At 39.9% G+C, this 17526-nt stretch overlaps 1 protein-coding gene across 1 annotated transcript in view; it reads left to right on the plus strand.

The window, feature by feature from the left end:
- The first annotated feature begins 173 nt into the window (after positions 1-173).
- Positions 174-17526, plus strand: part of eipr1 (EARP complex and GARP complex interacting protein 1) — a 39186-nt gene continuing 21833 nt past the window's right edge. The window contains exons 1-2 of the mRNA XM_072457954.1: positions 174-343; positions 10342-10441. Coding sequence (XP_072314055.1) covers positions 219-343; positions 10342-10441 — 225 coding nt within the window. The 5' untranslated portion in view covers positions 174-218. The remainder of the gene's footprint in view (positions 344-10341; positions 10442-17526) is intronic.

A 17526-nucleotide genomic window follows, 5' to 3' on the forward strand; every position in this document is an offset into this window, starting at 1 on the left:
GGAGTTGTTTTATTTTTTTTTTCCTCTCAGTTATTTTTTCTTTGCTTATTGTTATTGGTTGTTGCCTGCAGCTTCAAACTTTCAGTCAAATTACCGTACAGTATCAGTTTTACATTTAAGTTTATTTTTTTTCAACTTAGCAGTAACTATGAAATGCCCGTCCTATTTGTGTGTGTGTCCTTGTAGCCAGTGACAGCCGGGTGGTGTCCTGTGCAGCCATGTGGAGGATGCCCTCGGATTGGGACGCCGGGAACCACGAGTCACCCGATGACTCCGCCCACAACCCCCAAACGCTGGAGTTACTCTGTCACCTTGATGACAGCGCCCACGGTAACACGGCCTGGTAGGTAATGCAGGGTCATTTTTCACTGGGCATCTTGAGTAAACGTTATTTACCCCAGGCGTTCTCTTAATTTACGGCATACGCCACTCCTAAGTAAGCACGGTTATCTTAATACCTGGCGGTATCTTTTGAGCATGGTGGGGGCCCGCTGCAGCATGGCAGCCCGCCATGCCAAAACCCCTCAGCGAGAACACTCATATACATATACACATACACGTACACGTACACATACTCATATACAATTCAATTACCAATAGTTTAAATTCTATTTATTTTTGTAATGCCTGAAATCACATCAGCGGATGCCTTAAAGGGCTCTTCATTTTCTCCTTTTTTAATACATTTTCTTTATGTGTTTAACTACCGTATATGACACTGATGATGTATTTTATATATCTTTATTTTAGGAAGACAAAAGCTCTGTATCCCTGGTATTATTTTAAATGACTTTCTAAATAATGTTTTTCTTCTTCTAAAATTCAACTCAATTGTGCGAGAATGACTCCTGGATGAGAGTCGAAATGTTTTGGTTTTCTAAACAGAGTCCAGATGATACAACGCATTTATTTCTACAATTAATGAAGGTGTTTGCTTTAAAGAAAGATGAAGTTACAAGATGAGGCCCGTAGGCTTTATTTGACTGGACAGTGCACCTTGAATGGGGGAAAAGACTGGAAAAAACACATGCAGTAAATGTTGTGAGCTGGTTTTGAACTCACAAAAACAGGAGATTAGTTGTTATTTATGCAACAAAAAAACACTGGGGTTAAGGGTTTAAGCAACAAGTCAAAATAAAGGATTATCATATTCTTACTTAAATCAATGTGCCAGTTTGATATGCTGCGGTGTAGCAGAGAACAGATAAAAGCTCTTTTAAATGTAATATTAACAATTATAGACCAAGTATATTGTTGTGGATTTAATAGGACACAATTGGCAATACAATATTTTTAGGGTCAGTGAACCACGCGGACATCGGCAAAGCTATAAAAATGACAACCATCATTTGAGAATTTAAATTTGCTTGCATTAAAAAAACTAAAAAAATATTATGAGATTTTTTTGTCAACACTAACTCGATGTACTATATAGATATCCACTGATATATCGGCCGGCCAATATATTGGGTCAATACATGAATCTTGGCCATCGGCTATAATTTTGTCATCAAGGCTGATTTTTGATCAAGTGCTACTTGGGCGGCTATAACTGGGAAGGACCCGTGGAAGAAGCTCTCCTTCACAGCTTCGAGATCTATGCTCAGCTGTGCTGCAGATATACATTTTTTGGCGAACAAACGGTAAGATTCCTTTCTCCATCTAACTCTATGCCAAAGTTAAAAGTCTGGATTTAACCAATATGTCGTAATTGTAAACCAACTACTAGTGGCGCTGGTTTGTTAAAGGTGAAACATTTCCTAATGTACAACGGTTGATGTACAAAACTATAAGAGGGGCTTTCTTTTTTATGATCCACTTGCTGTAAATGTTGCGGAGAATCTCTTACTTACTCTGGCTATGATGACCCAAATAATACACTATGAGGAAGGTGAAGTGAGTCACAATTATCCAGAATTCTCCGCTGTGCTCTCGTCTCATGCACATAGTTTCATGTTAAGTTTTGTGTTATGTTCCGTGTTAATTTCATAGAGAGGAAACTGACTATTACATTGTGCTTTCCACTCGATTCTCCTGAGATTTTCTTGTGAAAAAGATGTTTCATTCATGTAATTGTTAAGCTGCCTTTTTCAGCGTGTTATATACTTGTAATTTATTAATGTTTTAAGTATAAGATATATTAAACATATACAATTTTACCATTTACTGCCTTGTTAGTCTTCTAACTGGAAAAACACTTTTTTTTTCAATGATTAAAGGCGCAAAGGACAATTTTTCGGCGATTTGAGAACTCAGGCTGAAGTGCGCATGCGCACTCCCCCGTGCGGACTGATACAACACACATGTGCGTTTGTTTATTAGCATCTCTCGTCTCCCGAAGATTTCCGTCTTCTTATGAGTCAGCTCGAACTGTCTTTCTCCGTCTTAATTTTATCCCGTACACTGAGGGAACTATATTATGATAGATCAATGCGCTTAGGCACGGGGAGCAGTAGGTGCGTTTTATGATTGATACGTGGCAGGACTAATCGGCAGTCCACGCCACGAGGAAATAAGACTCAGATTTGGGTAAAAAAAAATCGTCCATTCAACCTTTAACATTTTATTATTATCTTGCAGGCAATGGCTGCACAAATAATCCAATGTGGGACTACTTCACCAGTCAGCACCAGGGAAAGCAAAGTGCAATATTTGTAAAATCTTGTGAGCTAGTGAGCTGAAAAAGAAGAACAAATCAATCACGGGTTGGATGCTAAGATTAAAAGCATTTAATATTGTTTTTGTGAGTTTAAGTGTAATTTTTAGTAGTGTTTTTAGTTTGGATCTGTTTTTTGTTTTTGTTTAACTTATTATAGTAATGTGAAGCGTAAACCAGACAACTACTTTGCATTTTCTGAGTGAACTACCTCTGCACAAAAATGCATTTATGTGCCAACTTGAAATGTTGGCCTCTTTCATAAATATTTTAATTGAACATTGACTATTTGATCATTCTACACTTGTTGCATTACTGCTATGTTTTTTACTCAAGAAAATCTGCCTTGAAAATCGGCCATCAGCTGACCAAACTTTGGCATCGGTCATAGAAAACTCCATACTGGTCGACCTCAGGCAGCTATAGTTATGATTTAAAATATCTACTGCATTAGGGACGCAAATAAATTATAGATCAATTAGTTAAAAAGACAAATGGCAGTGCAGACAAATAACACAGTGATGAATGAATGAGCTCTTGAAGCATCGTAGATAAAAATCAGTTGTATCATCTGGACTCTGTTTTTAGCTTTGCAGAAGAAATTAAAATGCATCTTCCTCAGAAGTTTTCAATAGTGATGGATTTTACACAGACAACACAGGAAACACAGCACAGAGAGAGCAAGGAATGTCAAATCAAGATAAAAACAGGATCCAGAAGATGCAACAGAATTTTTTCGACAATGGAGCACTCCTTGACGAATGAGGGATTATACAGACTCTAATAGCATACAGTATTAAGCTTTTCTCAATTCAAGATTCATTCAGTCACCCCAAGCTATAATATGTTTTCAGTCTATTCTTATTCCTTCAGTTGCGTTTTTCCTAGTCTTTTTATTTTATGTATTATTTTTTCAACTATATTTTGTGACTGTGAGTACCTTACATATTATTGACTTGGTCCATGTGTGCAATTTGTACTCGCAGCCCAATCTTTTGTCTTTTGCTCTGAGCTGCTGTGTGCACAATGCTCCGCCATAACTCAGCGCTTATAAGAATGAAAATCAATGGTCATTCCCCCTTTTAGTCCAGCGCTCATCGGCCACCTCATGATTGCTATCATTTTTAGAGGCTCCAATCAGTTAGTGCGCTGCATACTGTAGCAGGTATGTGTGCAAGGGAGAGATAACAAAGGAGTGAAAGCCGCAGAGAGAAGAGGGGAAGATTGCATTTGTTCGCCTGTGCCTGGGTTGTGCTACTGCAGTCTGTGTGAAGACCCCGTGTGTTTCTGGGGCCGTGGTAAAGGGCAGGTCAAGTCAGGCGGCCACTGCTGGGTGAAGATTGATGGCTCTGAGCTCCACCATCTTAACATCCCCAAAGCTGCAAACTTGTCCAAGGGCACAAGCAGTGTATGTAGTATATGTGCAGAGGGATTGCAACAAAGATTGTTGTCTATTGAGTTTGCTTGAGATGGATGGCTTTAGTCCGCAGCCCACCTCATCCATTTCAGCCCTGTAGTCAGATAGTACACATTTTGCAGTGCTCGACTAATACAACCACATGATAGATCTGGCCACTACCTTCATGCACATCATCTTTTTGGACAAACTTTTTTTCTTTCAAGCCGTAACAGGTGCCATGATGAAGAGAGATTCTGTTTTACACCCTGTCAGCGATCATATTGTTCGTTCTGATTGGTGTACATTGATTTCTTAAACGATGGCCTTCCTTACCAAGGATGTTTGGATATTTGTGCCCACTCTAGCCTGCTTGCCTGTGTGTAATCTTCATGTGTGTTCGCAGGTTCACATGATTGCTGCCAGTGTCTTTTCACTTCTGCTAACAATAACACTTTCTCCTTGCAACAACTCCCCTCATTGTTTGGGTGGGAAAACATTTGAGCTCCTACCCTGTTGTGAGGCGTGCTTTGAATTGAAACATCTCCTAAACGGGACCCCCTCTCTGCCCCTGAAAACACACCTGAACAAAGCTGAGGTTTGGTTTGAATACACGCGCACCATCGTTGTTTTTCCTATTCTGCTTCTTCTTACACTCCGTTTCGATTGGGAGCCGTGCCAGTTGAGCGAATCGATTCCTGTGGAGCCATTTGAGCCAATCAGGGCCCTAGGAGGGAATGGTAAAGCACAAAAAGCAACAAGGTTGATTTTCTAAAGTGGGGTGTGACAGAAGGGGGTAGGTTGTGCAGAAGTACTATTTGTACAAAAGTGCAGTCATGTGTGTTACTGTGTGATCTTGACTAAAACATTTGGAGTCTTTCATTGCTGGCCTGAATGCTCTGCTCACTCTCGAGGTTTTGTGTGGCTGGTGCGCTGAGCCGACATATTGGTGATCACAGACTGTGTGGTTTTGTACAGTGAGGGGTCCCCAAATCTCAATCAATTGGAACCCAGAGGCCGCATTCGCGCTCATGCAGATATAGCAGTGTGTTATTGATCTTTGTGACCCTGTATCAGATTAAGCATGCATCGAACTGGTGTATTTTGTTACTGCTTTTATTTTTTATGTGTGTTCACAGTAGAAACTATAACAGATTTGTTTTTAGTCGCTGGCAAGAGATTTATTTTCTGTCACCGAGTCTTATGTTCTTTTTCAGCCAGTTCCAAGCCAGAAATGGGCTTTCAGTAAAGGTTTATACAGCATTTTATGGTATTTAAGTGGACCTTATATAGTTATATATTTAAAATGTATGTCATTAGCAATTAAAATATAATTTGATACTACGGGAATAATTTGAATCATGATTTTTTTTTATGTAGACCTGATTTTTTTATTTTTTTTTACAGTCTTGAAATTCTTGGACAACCAATAAAAACAGATCTCAACTAAAAATCAACCAATCAGCAAAACTCTAAACTGAAATAATAAGAACCCCAAAAGGGAAAATAAATATTTCAGACCCAGAATTCATTACAACCATACTAATGCCTCCATAACAAGATGCTATCTTTTCTTCCCCAGACGGCACGCACACATCCCCATTCTGCCCTTGTGTCTCTTTATCCGTGTGAACATCTCATCCAGAAGGCAGCACGGCACACTCTCTGTTTGCACTGCTTGTTGGTTTTGTATATGAGAAAGCTGGGATTAGACTCATATGGATGCAAAGCACAGCAAAGCGGGGTAGCAATCTGATGAACGAGAGACAGAGGCAGAGACAATGAGAGAGAGGAAGGCATGGTGCTGTCCTATCCAAGGCTGTAGATATAGTAAAGGGATGTAAAGGCACTATGTTACACTGTGTTCCAGTAGCCAGCTTTGTGCCAGCTCGATGCCACTTTCAAGGGCAACCACACAAATTGTACTTTTTTAACAGGAAAGGCAATCAGTGTACTTACTACTGTCTCGCTTCTCCCTTTAACGGGATTTCAAGCTTTAATTGATACTATAGGGAACCATACGACATGTAAGTCTCAAAGTGTGGCACATATTATAATTGGTCCTGTGTTGTGCTGATGTATGTGTTTGGGGTAGGCTGTGAGTAGAGGAGAGAGAGCGATGCAATCTGACATTCTACAGTCCCAGCTGTAAGAGCCATGTTTGTAAGAAAAGGCTACATGCCTTTTCTTACATTGGTTCAAATTTAGAAAAGTCAACTGCAAATTTAGACATGGAAAAAATGGTTTAATGGTTAGAGTATTTTAACTGGAAGATTTTTAATTCAGTTCATAATTGTAGAATGAATTAATTGCCTTTGCACTGTTTTACACAATCTGGATCCTTCTATATTTGCTTTTGTCTTTAGTTCAGTTGTGTTTTATTTAGTTTCACTCAGATCATACTTAATCATATCATAATCTACACGGGTTTTCTGTGACCAAAACTGGCAGAAGCAAATGCCCACAATGCATGTAATACATCCATTTGCATTATACAAGTTACCTTTTTAAGCGTTTAACGTATTACTTCTTTTACCTTAATGACATAGACATATTAATTCATTCATTCATTCATCCAAATAACGTCTTGAATGGACTTTGATAATTTAATTTTAAAATAAAGTAAATAATTTGTATCTCCTAGTAGTTCCATAACTTAGCCCCAATAAAAGACAAACATCTTTGTCTAAGATCTTTTCTGGCTTTTGGCAAAAACTAAATGTACAATCATCTCCCAAATTATATTTTTGAACTCCTTCTGGGATAGTATGTAATTTAGCTTTAAACATTCGCTGAATACCTTTATAATAGTCAGGGTCTTTACATTTCATTAGATTTAATGTAAGAAATAATGTATTTGTATGTTTATAATATGCAACTTTATTTATCAAGCATATGGCTCATTTCTGTAAAAAACAACAACAACTAAGCTGTATAATTGATCAAGGTCTTACAAGTACCAACCCTCAGCTCTACGAGGTCATGTGTGTCAAGGTAATGTAAGTAATAAACAACACATCATAACTAAGTAACTCTTTAATTTTGTACATCAAACTTTTTTGATATTGTTGCTTTTATATAAGGTTTTTTCCATGCTCATCTGGAGTCAAATACAACTCATAGTAAATTGATTGTAGAAAAACTATTTATTTTTATGTTGTTGTTTAAATATTGCCCAAAATGTATAAATGTTTTAATCGGTCCTCTAAATGTCATTGTTAATTTGTGTTTTTGTCAAGTCTTTTCATATAATTACTTGACCTGTCTTCACGGCCTTGCCCATATTCACTCTTGACTGTTTTTTACAAGGTCAGCCCAGGTCTAGAGGAAGTGGACACAGGCTGGCGCAGTCCTCTCTTAAATGATGAATGACGGTGTTTGGAGCTCGTGTGGCTGTACATCCAAAGCCCATGACTTGGTGCTCCTCGGGAGGGCAGTAAAAGCTGTCCCTCGGCTGCAGTGAATTTACAAGCCTTATAAAGCCCTCTCATCGTCTGCCTCCCTGCTACATTCCATCACGCCTCCCTTGTCCCTCTCCCTGCTCCACCTTTTCCAATAAGAGGATGCATATTTTAAAACTTGGGTGGGATCCAAAAGCAAACTTCAAATTCTCCTTCTCATTGTCATGTCTTTTATCTCACACAAACACTCCTTCCTCCTATAATGTACGCTCAATCACACACTGGGATTTTTGCTTCAAGGTGACTAATGATTTTTAGAAAATGGACTTCTGTAATTGATGAACTCTTTAAATAAATTGGTTCATTTGGTAAACCTCTAACGACAGCGTCTTTGGGGCTTTAAAAACTTCAGCTACAGACTAATAGTGCACCTCTGTGATATTTTGAACCCAGATTTAACAGTGAGCCATAAAGTCATATTAAGTCAAAACCTTAACAAGCATTTAGCAGCTTTTCCCGGCCTCTGTTAGCTTTATGACGCAGGCTTTAAAAGTTGACAGGAGTTAAAAGGCTTCTTCTCACTTGGATCGCAGGCTTGTTTTTATCCCATGACTCCCTTCATTAAGCTGCTAAACCAATCCCAGCCAGCGAAGGAACAAACAAAAGTGGTCCAATCAGCACAAGGGAGTGGAAAAGCAACTATTTTGCCCCAAGCATGTCGGTTCGTGCAATTCCCAATGTTCGGCCACAAAATACATACTTTAAGTAGAAGGTAGCACAGAATCTTACTCCAAGAAGCATGCAGAGAAATCAATATTCTGCAGAGACCGGTATATACTGCAGGGAGAAATCAAAGCAAAAGTATGCAGCAAAATCTAGCTCTCCTTTAACACCAGTGAGGCAACTCTCTGTCCCACAGCTCTGTTTGAACTGTATAGATTGACAGAATTGGGATGCTGGATTCGCCAAAAAGTGTGACTATGGAGTATGGGCAATTTCGATAAATGGCCATTGGCTTAATTTTTTATTTAAAATGTATTTATCTCATTACAACGCAATCCCAACTAACTATGGCTTTATGGGTGGTGTTTTTCTTTGTTGTCATTACTGAGGTCCAATGTGTTTATTTGTTGAAGATGCAAATGTGTTTATTGACGTGGTAAGCATTAAGGCAAGGCAAGGCAAGTTTATTTGTAGAGCACATTTCATACACAAGGCAAAAATGCAGGAAAAATGCATTCAAATCACAAAGAAATTACAGAAACAGAAATACAATAAAATTAACTAAATTAAAAATTATCAATCCAACTGATTTTCTAAACTAATAAAATCACAAATAAAAGAGAAGAGTGCAAAGAAAAAATCCTTTCAGTCATATGCGCAGCTAAACAAAACTGTTTTTAGCTTAGATTTCAACATTGTCAGAGTAGAAGCCTGTCTCACATCTTCAGGAAGACTGTTCCAGATTTTAGCTGCATAAAACTGAAACGCAGATTCCCCATGTTTTGTCTTGACTCTGGGCACCAGCAAGAGGCCGGTCCCTGAGGTCCTCAGAGTCCGAGATGGTTCATATGGCACTAACATATCCAAGATGTACTTTGGTGCTAGGCCATGGAGAGACTTGTACACAAGCAGAGCTGCTTTAAAGTCTATTCTCTGAGCCACAGGGAGCCAGTGCAGAGACCTGAGAACAGGACTAATGTGATCATACTTCCTGGTTCTAGTCAGGACCCGAGCAGCAGCGTTCTGGATGTACTGCAGCTGTTTTACAACTCGTTTGGAGAGACCAGTGAGCAGGCCGTTACAGTAGTCTAATCTACTGGAGACAAACGCATGGATAAGTCTCTCTAAATCTGGTTTTGACACTATATTTTTGATTTTGGCAATGTTTTTTAGATGGTAAAAAGCTGCTGATGTTATTGATTTGACGTGGCTATTAAAGTTCAAGTCTGAGTCCATTAAGACAAAATAAGATGCTCGAAAACAAATGCACTGTTTTGCCATAATCGATATGTACAGTATGTCACTGCACTTCTTCTGATCCTCTAGTTCAGGAGTAGGTGCATTGAACAGTAAAGTCTGAATGTTTGAATAATCAGAAAAACACTGTAATTGGATAGTGTGTTTTTTATAAGGTATCCAACTTTCAGTACATATTCTTTTGTGTATAGCCCGTGCTTTCTTGTGGTCGACTGGTTAAGGCGGCAGCACACATGCCTGGCTCCACATGCTGCCAGCCGCAAGTCTCAACTCTGACGATTAACTGAATGTCTTCCCTGTCTCTCGTCCCCATTTCACGCTAAGCTGTCCTGTTTTATAAAGCCAATGTACCGCTATGGCATGATGGGGCTGTGTACTGTTAAAAGGTACCAGTTTGGAACTGAGTTTAAGTTTAATGTGTACCACTGATTAAAGATAAATAATATGTATTTTGTTAACAAGATTTAATGCCTGAGAGTGAAAACAGTTTTTTGTTTTTCCTCAAAGAAATGGTATTTAATTGAATTTATGAACATTGTCATTTTCTATGTTATGATTAACACAGGAATGGTGAAACCAAAGGTTCTACTGGTACCTGGGGAAAAAATAAATAAAAATCAGAATCATAACTCATAAAGACATTATGTTACATTTGAGAATATTAATACAAATGTTGAGACTGGGGTGCTGGAGACAACATTATTCACTTTACATTGAATTTGTACTGCACCAATAGCGCTATAGCATATTTAGTATTAAAAACAGCCATTTTTCCTGCCTGGACCATCTGTACAAATAAACAGGTTGGTGTATATGCCTGATTGACACATGTGTCCTAATACAATCCCCTGTTATTGTTATAATATAACAATAACATAGCATATGCTTGTGCCTCTGTGTGTTTGCAGTGTGCTATGGGAGCCCATGGGGGACGGAAAACGTGTGATTTCATTGGCTGATAACCACGCGCTGCTCTGGGACCTGCAGGAGAGCTCCACACAGGCTACAGTAAGGCTGGCACACACACTTGCACGCACTATATCTCACAAAAGCTAACTCATTATTTGATAACCACCATATCGTCTTCGTGGTATCAGGTGCACACATCCTCTATCCACGACAACAGAGTCCACTATTCATCCTGATGCACAAACAAGTCTAGTAGGAAAGGCTGTATCTGCCCCTATTGAATTGGTTCTTTGGGAAATGTACAAGACACACGCAATTTGTTATCCTAATGATGATATAGGTGTACTAAGGACACCCTTATCAACGCAATGCTCGTGAAAACCACTGTTCTAGTGTAATTGAAGGAATAAATTAAGTGATATTTATGAATAGTCATCACACAGGGTATCAATATATATATAGCTCTTAGCAAAGTGATTGTCACCTGTCCCTGTTTTCATGAGTTACATATATAAGACATATATACAGAGGGATGTCAAGATTGTTTAGTTAATTGATAATTGTGACTATTACGGTCACAATATAATCATACAAGCTAAAAATAATAATAATTGTAACCAACTAATAGAAGCAAAAATAAGCTATTTAAGTTCAATCGTTACGCTCTTTACTATCTATACTGGAGTATAAAATGAAAAAAAACAAAAAACATTTCTGTCTAGCGGTTTGTTAAAGGCGGTATGGACGATTTTTCGGCAATTTGAGAACGCAGGCAGAAGTGCGCATGCGCACTCCCCCGTGCGGACTGATACAACACACACATGCGTTTGTTTATTAGCGCAACGGATCGCATCGCATCTCTCGTCTCCCGTAGATTTCTGTCCACTTCTGCGTCAGCTCGAACTGTCTTTCTCAGTCTTCATTTTGCCCCGTACACTGAGGGAACTATATTATGATAGATCCATGCGCTTAGGCACGCGGAAACGTGAGGAGGAACCGCACGCGGCTGCAGGTGAGCGGTAGGTGCGTTTTATGATTGATACGTGGCAGGACAAATGATTTATCCACGCCACGAGGAAATATGATAAAAAAATTTGCTGAAAAAAATCGTCCATACCACCTTTAACTTACACAATTATGTTATTAACTTCAGAAAGTATGACTTCATAAGCTGGTCACAAACTAGACGATCTGTGATCTTTTAGACAATTTGAATGAGAGAAAATTAAGTATTTTACTGTTGTTTGGTTCAGTTGTAGTGATGTGTGGTGAATAATCAAGAAAATTGTCATATTTTTAATTTTTTTTTCCCCACAATAATTGTGACACTATGTGTCATCCTGACATCCCTAATACAGTGTGTAATAAAGTCTGAAATAGTTTATAAACCAAAATTCTGTTTTTTCTCTAAGCGTTAGCCCTAATGCAATGTGAAGAAACACTTTTCTGTGAATTCGACATCACCAACCCTCTAACTTTGCAATTAACATAATGTATTTAAAGACTCTGGATAATGGCGTGTGTTAGGTGAACATGCGTGAGAGAGAGAGGTAATAGACTTGTGGTTTGTGTGCCCAGGCTTTCACGGCTGTGTGTTGTTCCATTAGATGGCATGGGAGATGAAGAATATAGATGAGTCATTAGTAATTCATGTGCTCGGTGAAAGATTCGCATAAGGTCAGCCGGGTCACAGGCCTAACGGATACAAGCGTCTTGCCAGTCCATGCCTGTGTGTTCATTTATTGCGGCGGCGGACCATTTTATGTGAACGCTTTGCTTAGGCGGCTAAGATTTGCATGCCTGTGTACCCTGCCCACTCTCAGTCTGTGGCTTAATTGCTGTCTCTGCTTCTGATAACAGGAATTAAGGGTTTTAATGAATGTTGGTATCAATCAGTTGTCCCCATGTGTTACTGTGGGCTCTCTCCGGATACTCTAGCTTTGTCCCACTATGACATGCCTGTGCCAGTGTTAGATGAACGGGTGACTTAGTTTGCCAATGAATGAACCTGTGAGTGGATTGACGTCGGTGTGTCAGTCCTGCACCCAGCTGGTCCAGGGTACTTTAGCTCATCTAAGGCACATATAGAATAGGCGCCAATGTGAAAATGTGATTCATCTTTGCTTTTTTAAAATTATATGGTTAGGGTTACATTTGGATCAAAAGGGTTAATGCTTTGCTCATTAGTTACTATACTACTACTATACTATTACTATAATACTGACACAATAGTAATGGAATTTATTTTATATCAAATAGATTTTGTAGGATTTCAGCACAAAAGGCAGTGCTATGACAGTAAAAATATAAAATAAAATAAAACTATGGAAAATGACTTGCCGAATGGCAGTTGAAACATCCCGGTTTGAAAAGCTATGTCCAGATGATTACCGCTGAAACCTTTTCTACCATGGCTTGTTAAGACATGTAACTCACCAGTGTTTTTTGTCCAAGCCAAATTGAAAGAAAATCTCATTGGATCATATTCCACATGTCATGGTCAATTTTATCTTGTGATATCTTGTGGCATCTTACCTACTTTGACAAAGTTATTTCGCTGGACTTTTGGCCCAATTAAAAATTCATTATGCTTCTCGTTTAATATGCTGTATGCACTGTCCATGAGCTACATTCAAGTTAGCAACCTCTAGTGGCCAGTTTGGTCACAATGTAGATCAATATGATGCTGTCTATAGCCGCCAAACAAACTCTACTCTTGACCAATCATAATTGGATACAAGGGACATATTTTTAATGGATACAGTGGATTCATTTTTTGTGGCTGTTACTGTATCCCTGCTCCTTGTGTTGCATCATTACGCCTGAGCGTGTTTAGTGACCCAAGCGCGAGGTCAAGAAGAGCTGAGGAGGTGTGGGAGAGCCGAACCCATCCTAGGACTCTGACACCGGCCAACGCCGTTATTAATCCTGCACCCAGGGACAGCCACCGGGGTGAAAGTACAGCAGGGCAGCAGAGAGGTGCGGTAATGAGAGAGGCTACAGTCAGTGTGGAGGGCTGGCCTGATTGGAACGATGGAGATTAGCCGCGATACAGATATGGAAGCAGAGTGGGCTTGATGAGGAAGAGGGGGAAGAAAGAGGAGAGCAGAGAAAGCTTGGCAGCCGAGACAAATTCCTCCAGCGCTGATGAGAATGCTAATCTCCAAGCCTCGCTCCCCACCTCCCCCTCTTCTCCTCCTCCCCTCTTCCTTGTATCTGTCAAAGGGTGATGTGTTCATCTCTGTCCAGCAGCTACAGCATGGTTCGGGCCAGATTGGCATGAGTGGTCCGATGTGGGTGTGTGCACTTGCATATATAGCAGGGATCATGTGCGTACACAGCGTTTGAAGGGAGGTTTGCGTCTGTGCGTGTCTTCACATGGCTCATCAATTAGAATCGCTGGTGGGATTGAGCGAGAGCGTCTCAGCCAGGCTCGTCGCACACCCACACACCTTGTCCGCCACATCTGCTTCTGCCGGAGAGCACAGAAAAAGCATGAAACCGGCGCGATTTGACAGATAGCGCCGCATTAGTGCCGCCTGTGTCCTAAATGAATGCGTCCCCCTGTGTTGTGTGCACTACCTTGTTAGGGGCCCTAATTTGGTTAGTGCGCTAATAAAGCTGGGAACATGGGATGCACGCAGCACGGGTTGGTGTTGCACCAGTAGTGGAGCAGCCAAGACCCGGCTTTAAAAAGCATCTCCTGTGTATGGAAAAGACTACTTAAATATAACACATTGCTGTTTTTTTATTTTATTTTGGGTGTTTTTAGACTTTATGATGGTTTGTTTTCAACCAGGAGTCCGTAAGGTCCTCTTGGCAATAATCATTCAATCCTTCCCTCACAGAAATCAAACTCTGTGGGTAAAAACATTGTAAAAGTTTTGTACAGCTCCAAATATGTGCTTATGGAGCATGCTTGTTCGTGTCTCTTGTTGACAGCCTCCTGAAACCAATGGAGGTGTTGTGGGTGGAGGTAAAAAGTGCTTTAAAACTAAACATCTTCAAATTTCCAATATCATTTTTTTTTCAATATACTGTGCATACCCAATTGACATCAAGTTAGATATCTTAAAAAGGATTCAAGTCCCCTTTGAAAGATTCCTCCTCCGCACATAAAGTTTGTGAAATCTCTCAAATGTAACCGTGTTTTGCGTTGCATGAAAGTGTTTATGAACAATGTTGTCTGGCCATAATGACAAGGGAAATATCTGTGCTTGCTTTTTGGACTTTGAGTGAAAACAGAACTTATCGGGAATATTTTTATTTTGAGTTGCTAATTTAACCGCTAAAATGCACTAAATTAATTACATTTTTAGTTTTGTTTTATAAATATTAAATATAGCTTTTAACTCCCTTTTAGCACTTGTGGATCACTGCGGCTGAAAATGAAATTCACAAAACACATGAAAAAATCCAGCAGATGGCGGCTTGGATTTCAGTCCTATTTGGATCGATGTATTCAAACCATTTTACTGAAAAGAGGTCTGCTACAAATTACAATTTTCAGCATTTTGTTCTGAAAAAGCAAGCAAAAGGCAAACAACGACATCAGGTGGGTAATAGTTGTGAATTATTGTAGAAACCTAATGCAAATTGACCAAAGAACATGTATGCAGACCCATAAGATATGCTTCTAAGTGACAAAGACAATATTTATTAAGAAAAAAAGAATACAATTAACATTACAATTGCATTACTAACTAATTTGATGCAACTAGAGGATCATTTTTGCACTATTCTCTTCAGAGGAGACATTGACTCGGTTCTTGATGCCATTTTGTATTTCTTCTTAGAGAAATGCACATTTTTTTCCACTATTCTGGTGTCTTGTAATGATCTGTAACACACTTTAATAAAAAACAAAAACATATTCGTCCTTTTTTTGGGCGTGTTCTTCGATATAGCTGTTAATAAATCATTAATAGTAAAGTCTGAATGGTGCTTCAAGGCCACAGCGGAGACCCCGGCTGTCTACTCGTCTGATGTTTATCTGTCCCTCTCTGGCCCCATTCTTCTCCTCTGCTCCCTTTGTTCTACGCAGTTCCATGCCTTTCCTTTCTGCGTCTCGCTCTCCTTCTCGCTCTACCTTTGCTCTCTCTCACTCTGCTCTCTCTCTCTTGCTTGCTCTTTCCCCCTAAGCCTATGTCCTCACTCTCTCTCCTTTCTCTCTCTCTCTGCTCTTTCTCCCTCTTACACAGTCTCTCTCTCTCATCCTCTATCCTCTCTCTCTCTCTTTGAGCTATCACTCTCTCTGCTCTCTCTCATTCTCTCCTCCTTCCTGACTCTTTGTCCCACTCTGTCCTCGCTCTCTCTGCTCTCTCTCGTTCTCTCCTTCTTCCTGACTCTGTTCCACTCTGTCCTCACTCTCTCTCCTTTCTCTCGCTCTCTGCTCTCTCTCCCTCTTACACAGTCTCTCTCTCTCATCCTCTATCCTCTCTCTCTCTCTCTTTGAGCTATCTCTCTCTCTGCTCTCTCTCATTCTCTCCTCCTTCCTGACTCTCTGTCCCACTCTGTCCTCGCTCTCTCTGCTCTCTCTCGTTCTCTCCTTCTTCCCGACTCTCTATCCCACTCTGTCCTCGCTCTCTCTTCTTTCTCTCCTCTCTCTCCGTCTCCTGCTCCTTCTCTTTCTATGGCTGTCTCGTTCATCTATCTCTCTTCGCTTTCTCTTACCCTCTATCCTCTCTTTCTCTCTGCTCTCTCTTTCCCCCCCACTCTGTTCTAGCTCTTTCTCTCTCCCTCCGCGTCTCTTATCTCTTTTTTCTGCTCCGGCTATCGCTATCTTCCCTTCTCTCTCTCTTTCTCCCTTTCTCTGCTCTCTCTCCTCTGTCCTCTCTTGCTGAAATAATGAGAGTGTAGCAGGGAGCTGTGCAGTGACGGGCCGATCGATGATCCCTGCTCCAACGGACAGAGACGGCAGAGGCAGGCAGAGCGCGAGCAAGCGAGGGAGGGGAGCAGAAAAAGATGAGGATAAAAAAAAAAAAAGACCTATAGTCACAGCCAAGAAAAATCGTGCCGGGCTGGCGCGCCTTTAGATGCATCATAGTTTAAGGGAAAGATAATCATTCCCAACGTCGGCGCATAGAATGAATGGAAACTCATTTTAAAGTAGCCTGATGAAGTGGTACGCTTTTATAATTCCCACTCCTTGAAGTGTTTTGACTTTGATTAATATCCCCTACATTGTTGCCCCGTGAAATGTAGCGGGCGCGTTTAATAAATATCCAATGACAACCCACGTCTTCTTGTTTAAAAAGTCTCAAATGTTTGCAATTTATCCCAACTGCCTTTAAGCTAAAAGTGCTCCGATGTTAGATGACATTTTGGCAGTTTTTCTATTGAAATATTACAATACACGTCAATTGTTTTTCAAGCTGTTCATTAATTGCTGGATTCAGCCTTAAGCAGCAGTTCAAATTAAATAATGTTAAGACTATTTTATATGTGCTGATCCATACTCCCAACTCCTGTGTAGATCATGAGGAGGTCAATTATCATACAAAGGTCATGTTATTGATTACCACAGACTATATGTATGTGAAGCAGTTGCATTGGTAGAGGGTTGGTGCTGTCCCAGAAAAGCTGTTGTTTGACGTGGAATTGTAAACTTAGTGAAGCTTGGACTTGAAAAGATGAATTCAGGTTAAATCTTACTGTGTATTTGTCATTTTTACATAACACAACATTTTGTTTTACTAGACATTTTGAGATTTCTTGTATTTTCTCATCTGTTGTTTGCCAATTCAATTCTTTTGATGTGATCTTTAACATTAAACACCTAAAAGATTTGAAAACACGTGTTTAATGCTATATTTCTAATCTATTCAATTGTCATAACGGTTTTTGGTTGGTACACCATGTAAACCTGTATATCAATAATATCTTGGATTTCATTTCATTTTTCGAGTAGCGCGTGCACAGATCTCAACAGCCCTGATCTCAAAGTGGCTCGGCATATAATTAAACTTTTAACAGACCTCCCTCGCTCTCGAGATGGACAGAGCAATTTTTAGAAATTTTAGATTTTAATCTGACAGGCTGTAAAGTGACAAGCCTCCGCAGGGAAGTATTGTGCCACTAATGCCCAAAATATTAGCGCAGTCATATTGAACAATCGGGGTCTTGAGTGCAGCCCGCGGAGAAAATGACTTCTATTAATACATGATTATGCTGATTGAATGCAC

Source organism: Eucyclogobius newberryi, unplaced genomic scaffold (genome assembly GCF_026437365.1).
Source record: "Eucyclogobius newberryi isolate DKJ021-1_F unplaced genomic scaffold, fEucNew1.0.hap1 SCAF_21, whole genome shotgun sequence".
NCBI classification, from domain to species: domain Eukaryota; kingdom Metazoa; phylum Chordata; class Actinopteri; order Gobiiformes; family Gobiidae; genus Eucyclogobius; species Eucyclogobius newberryi.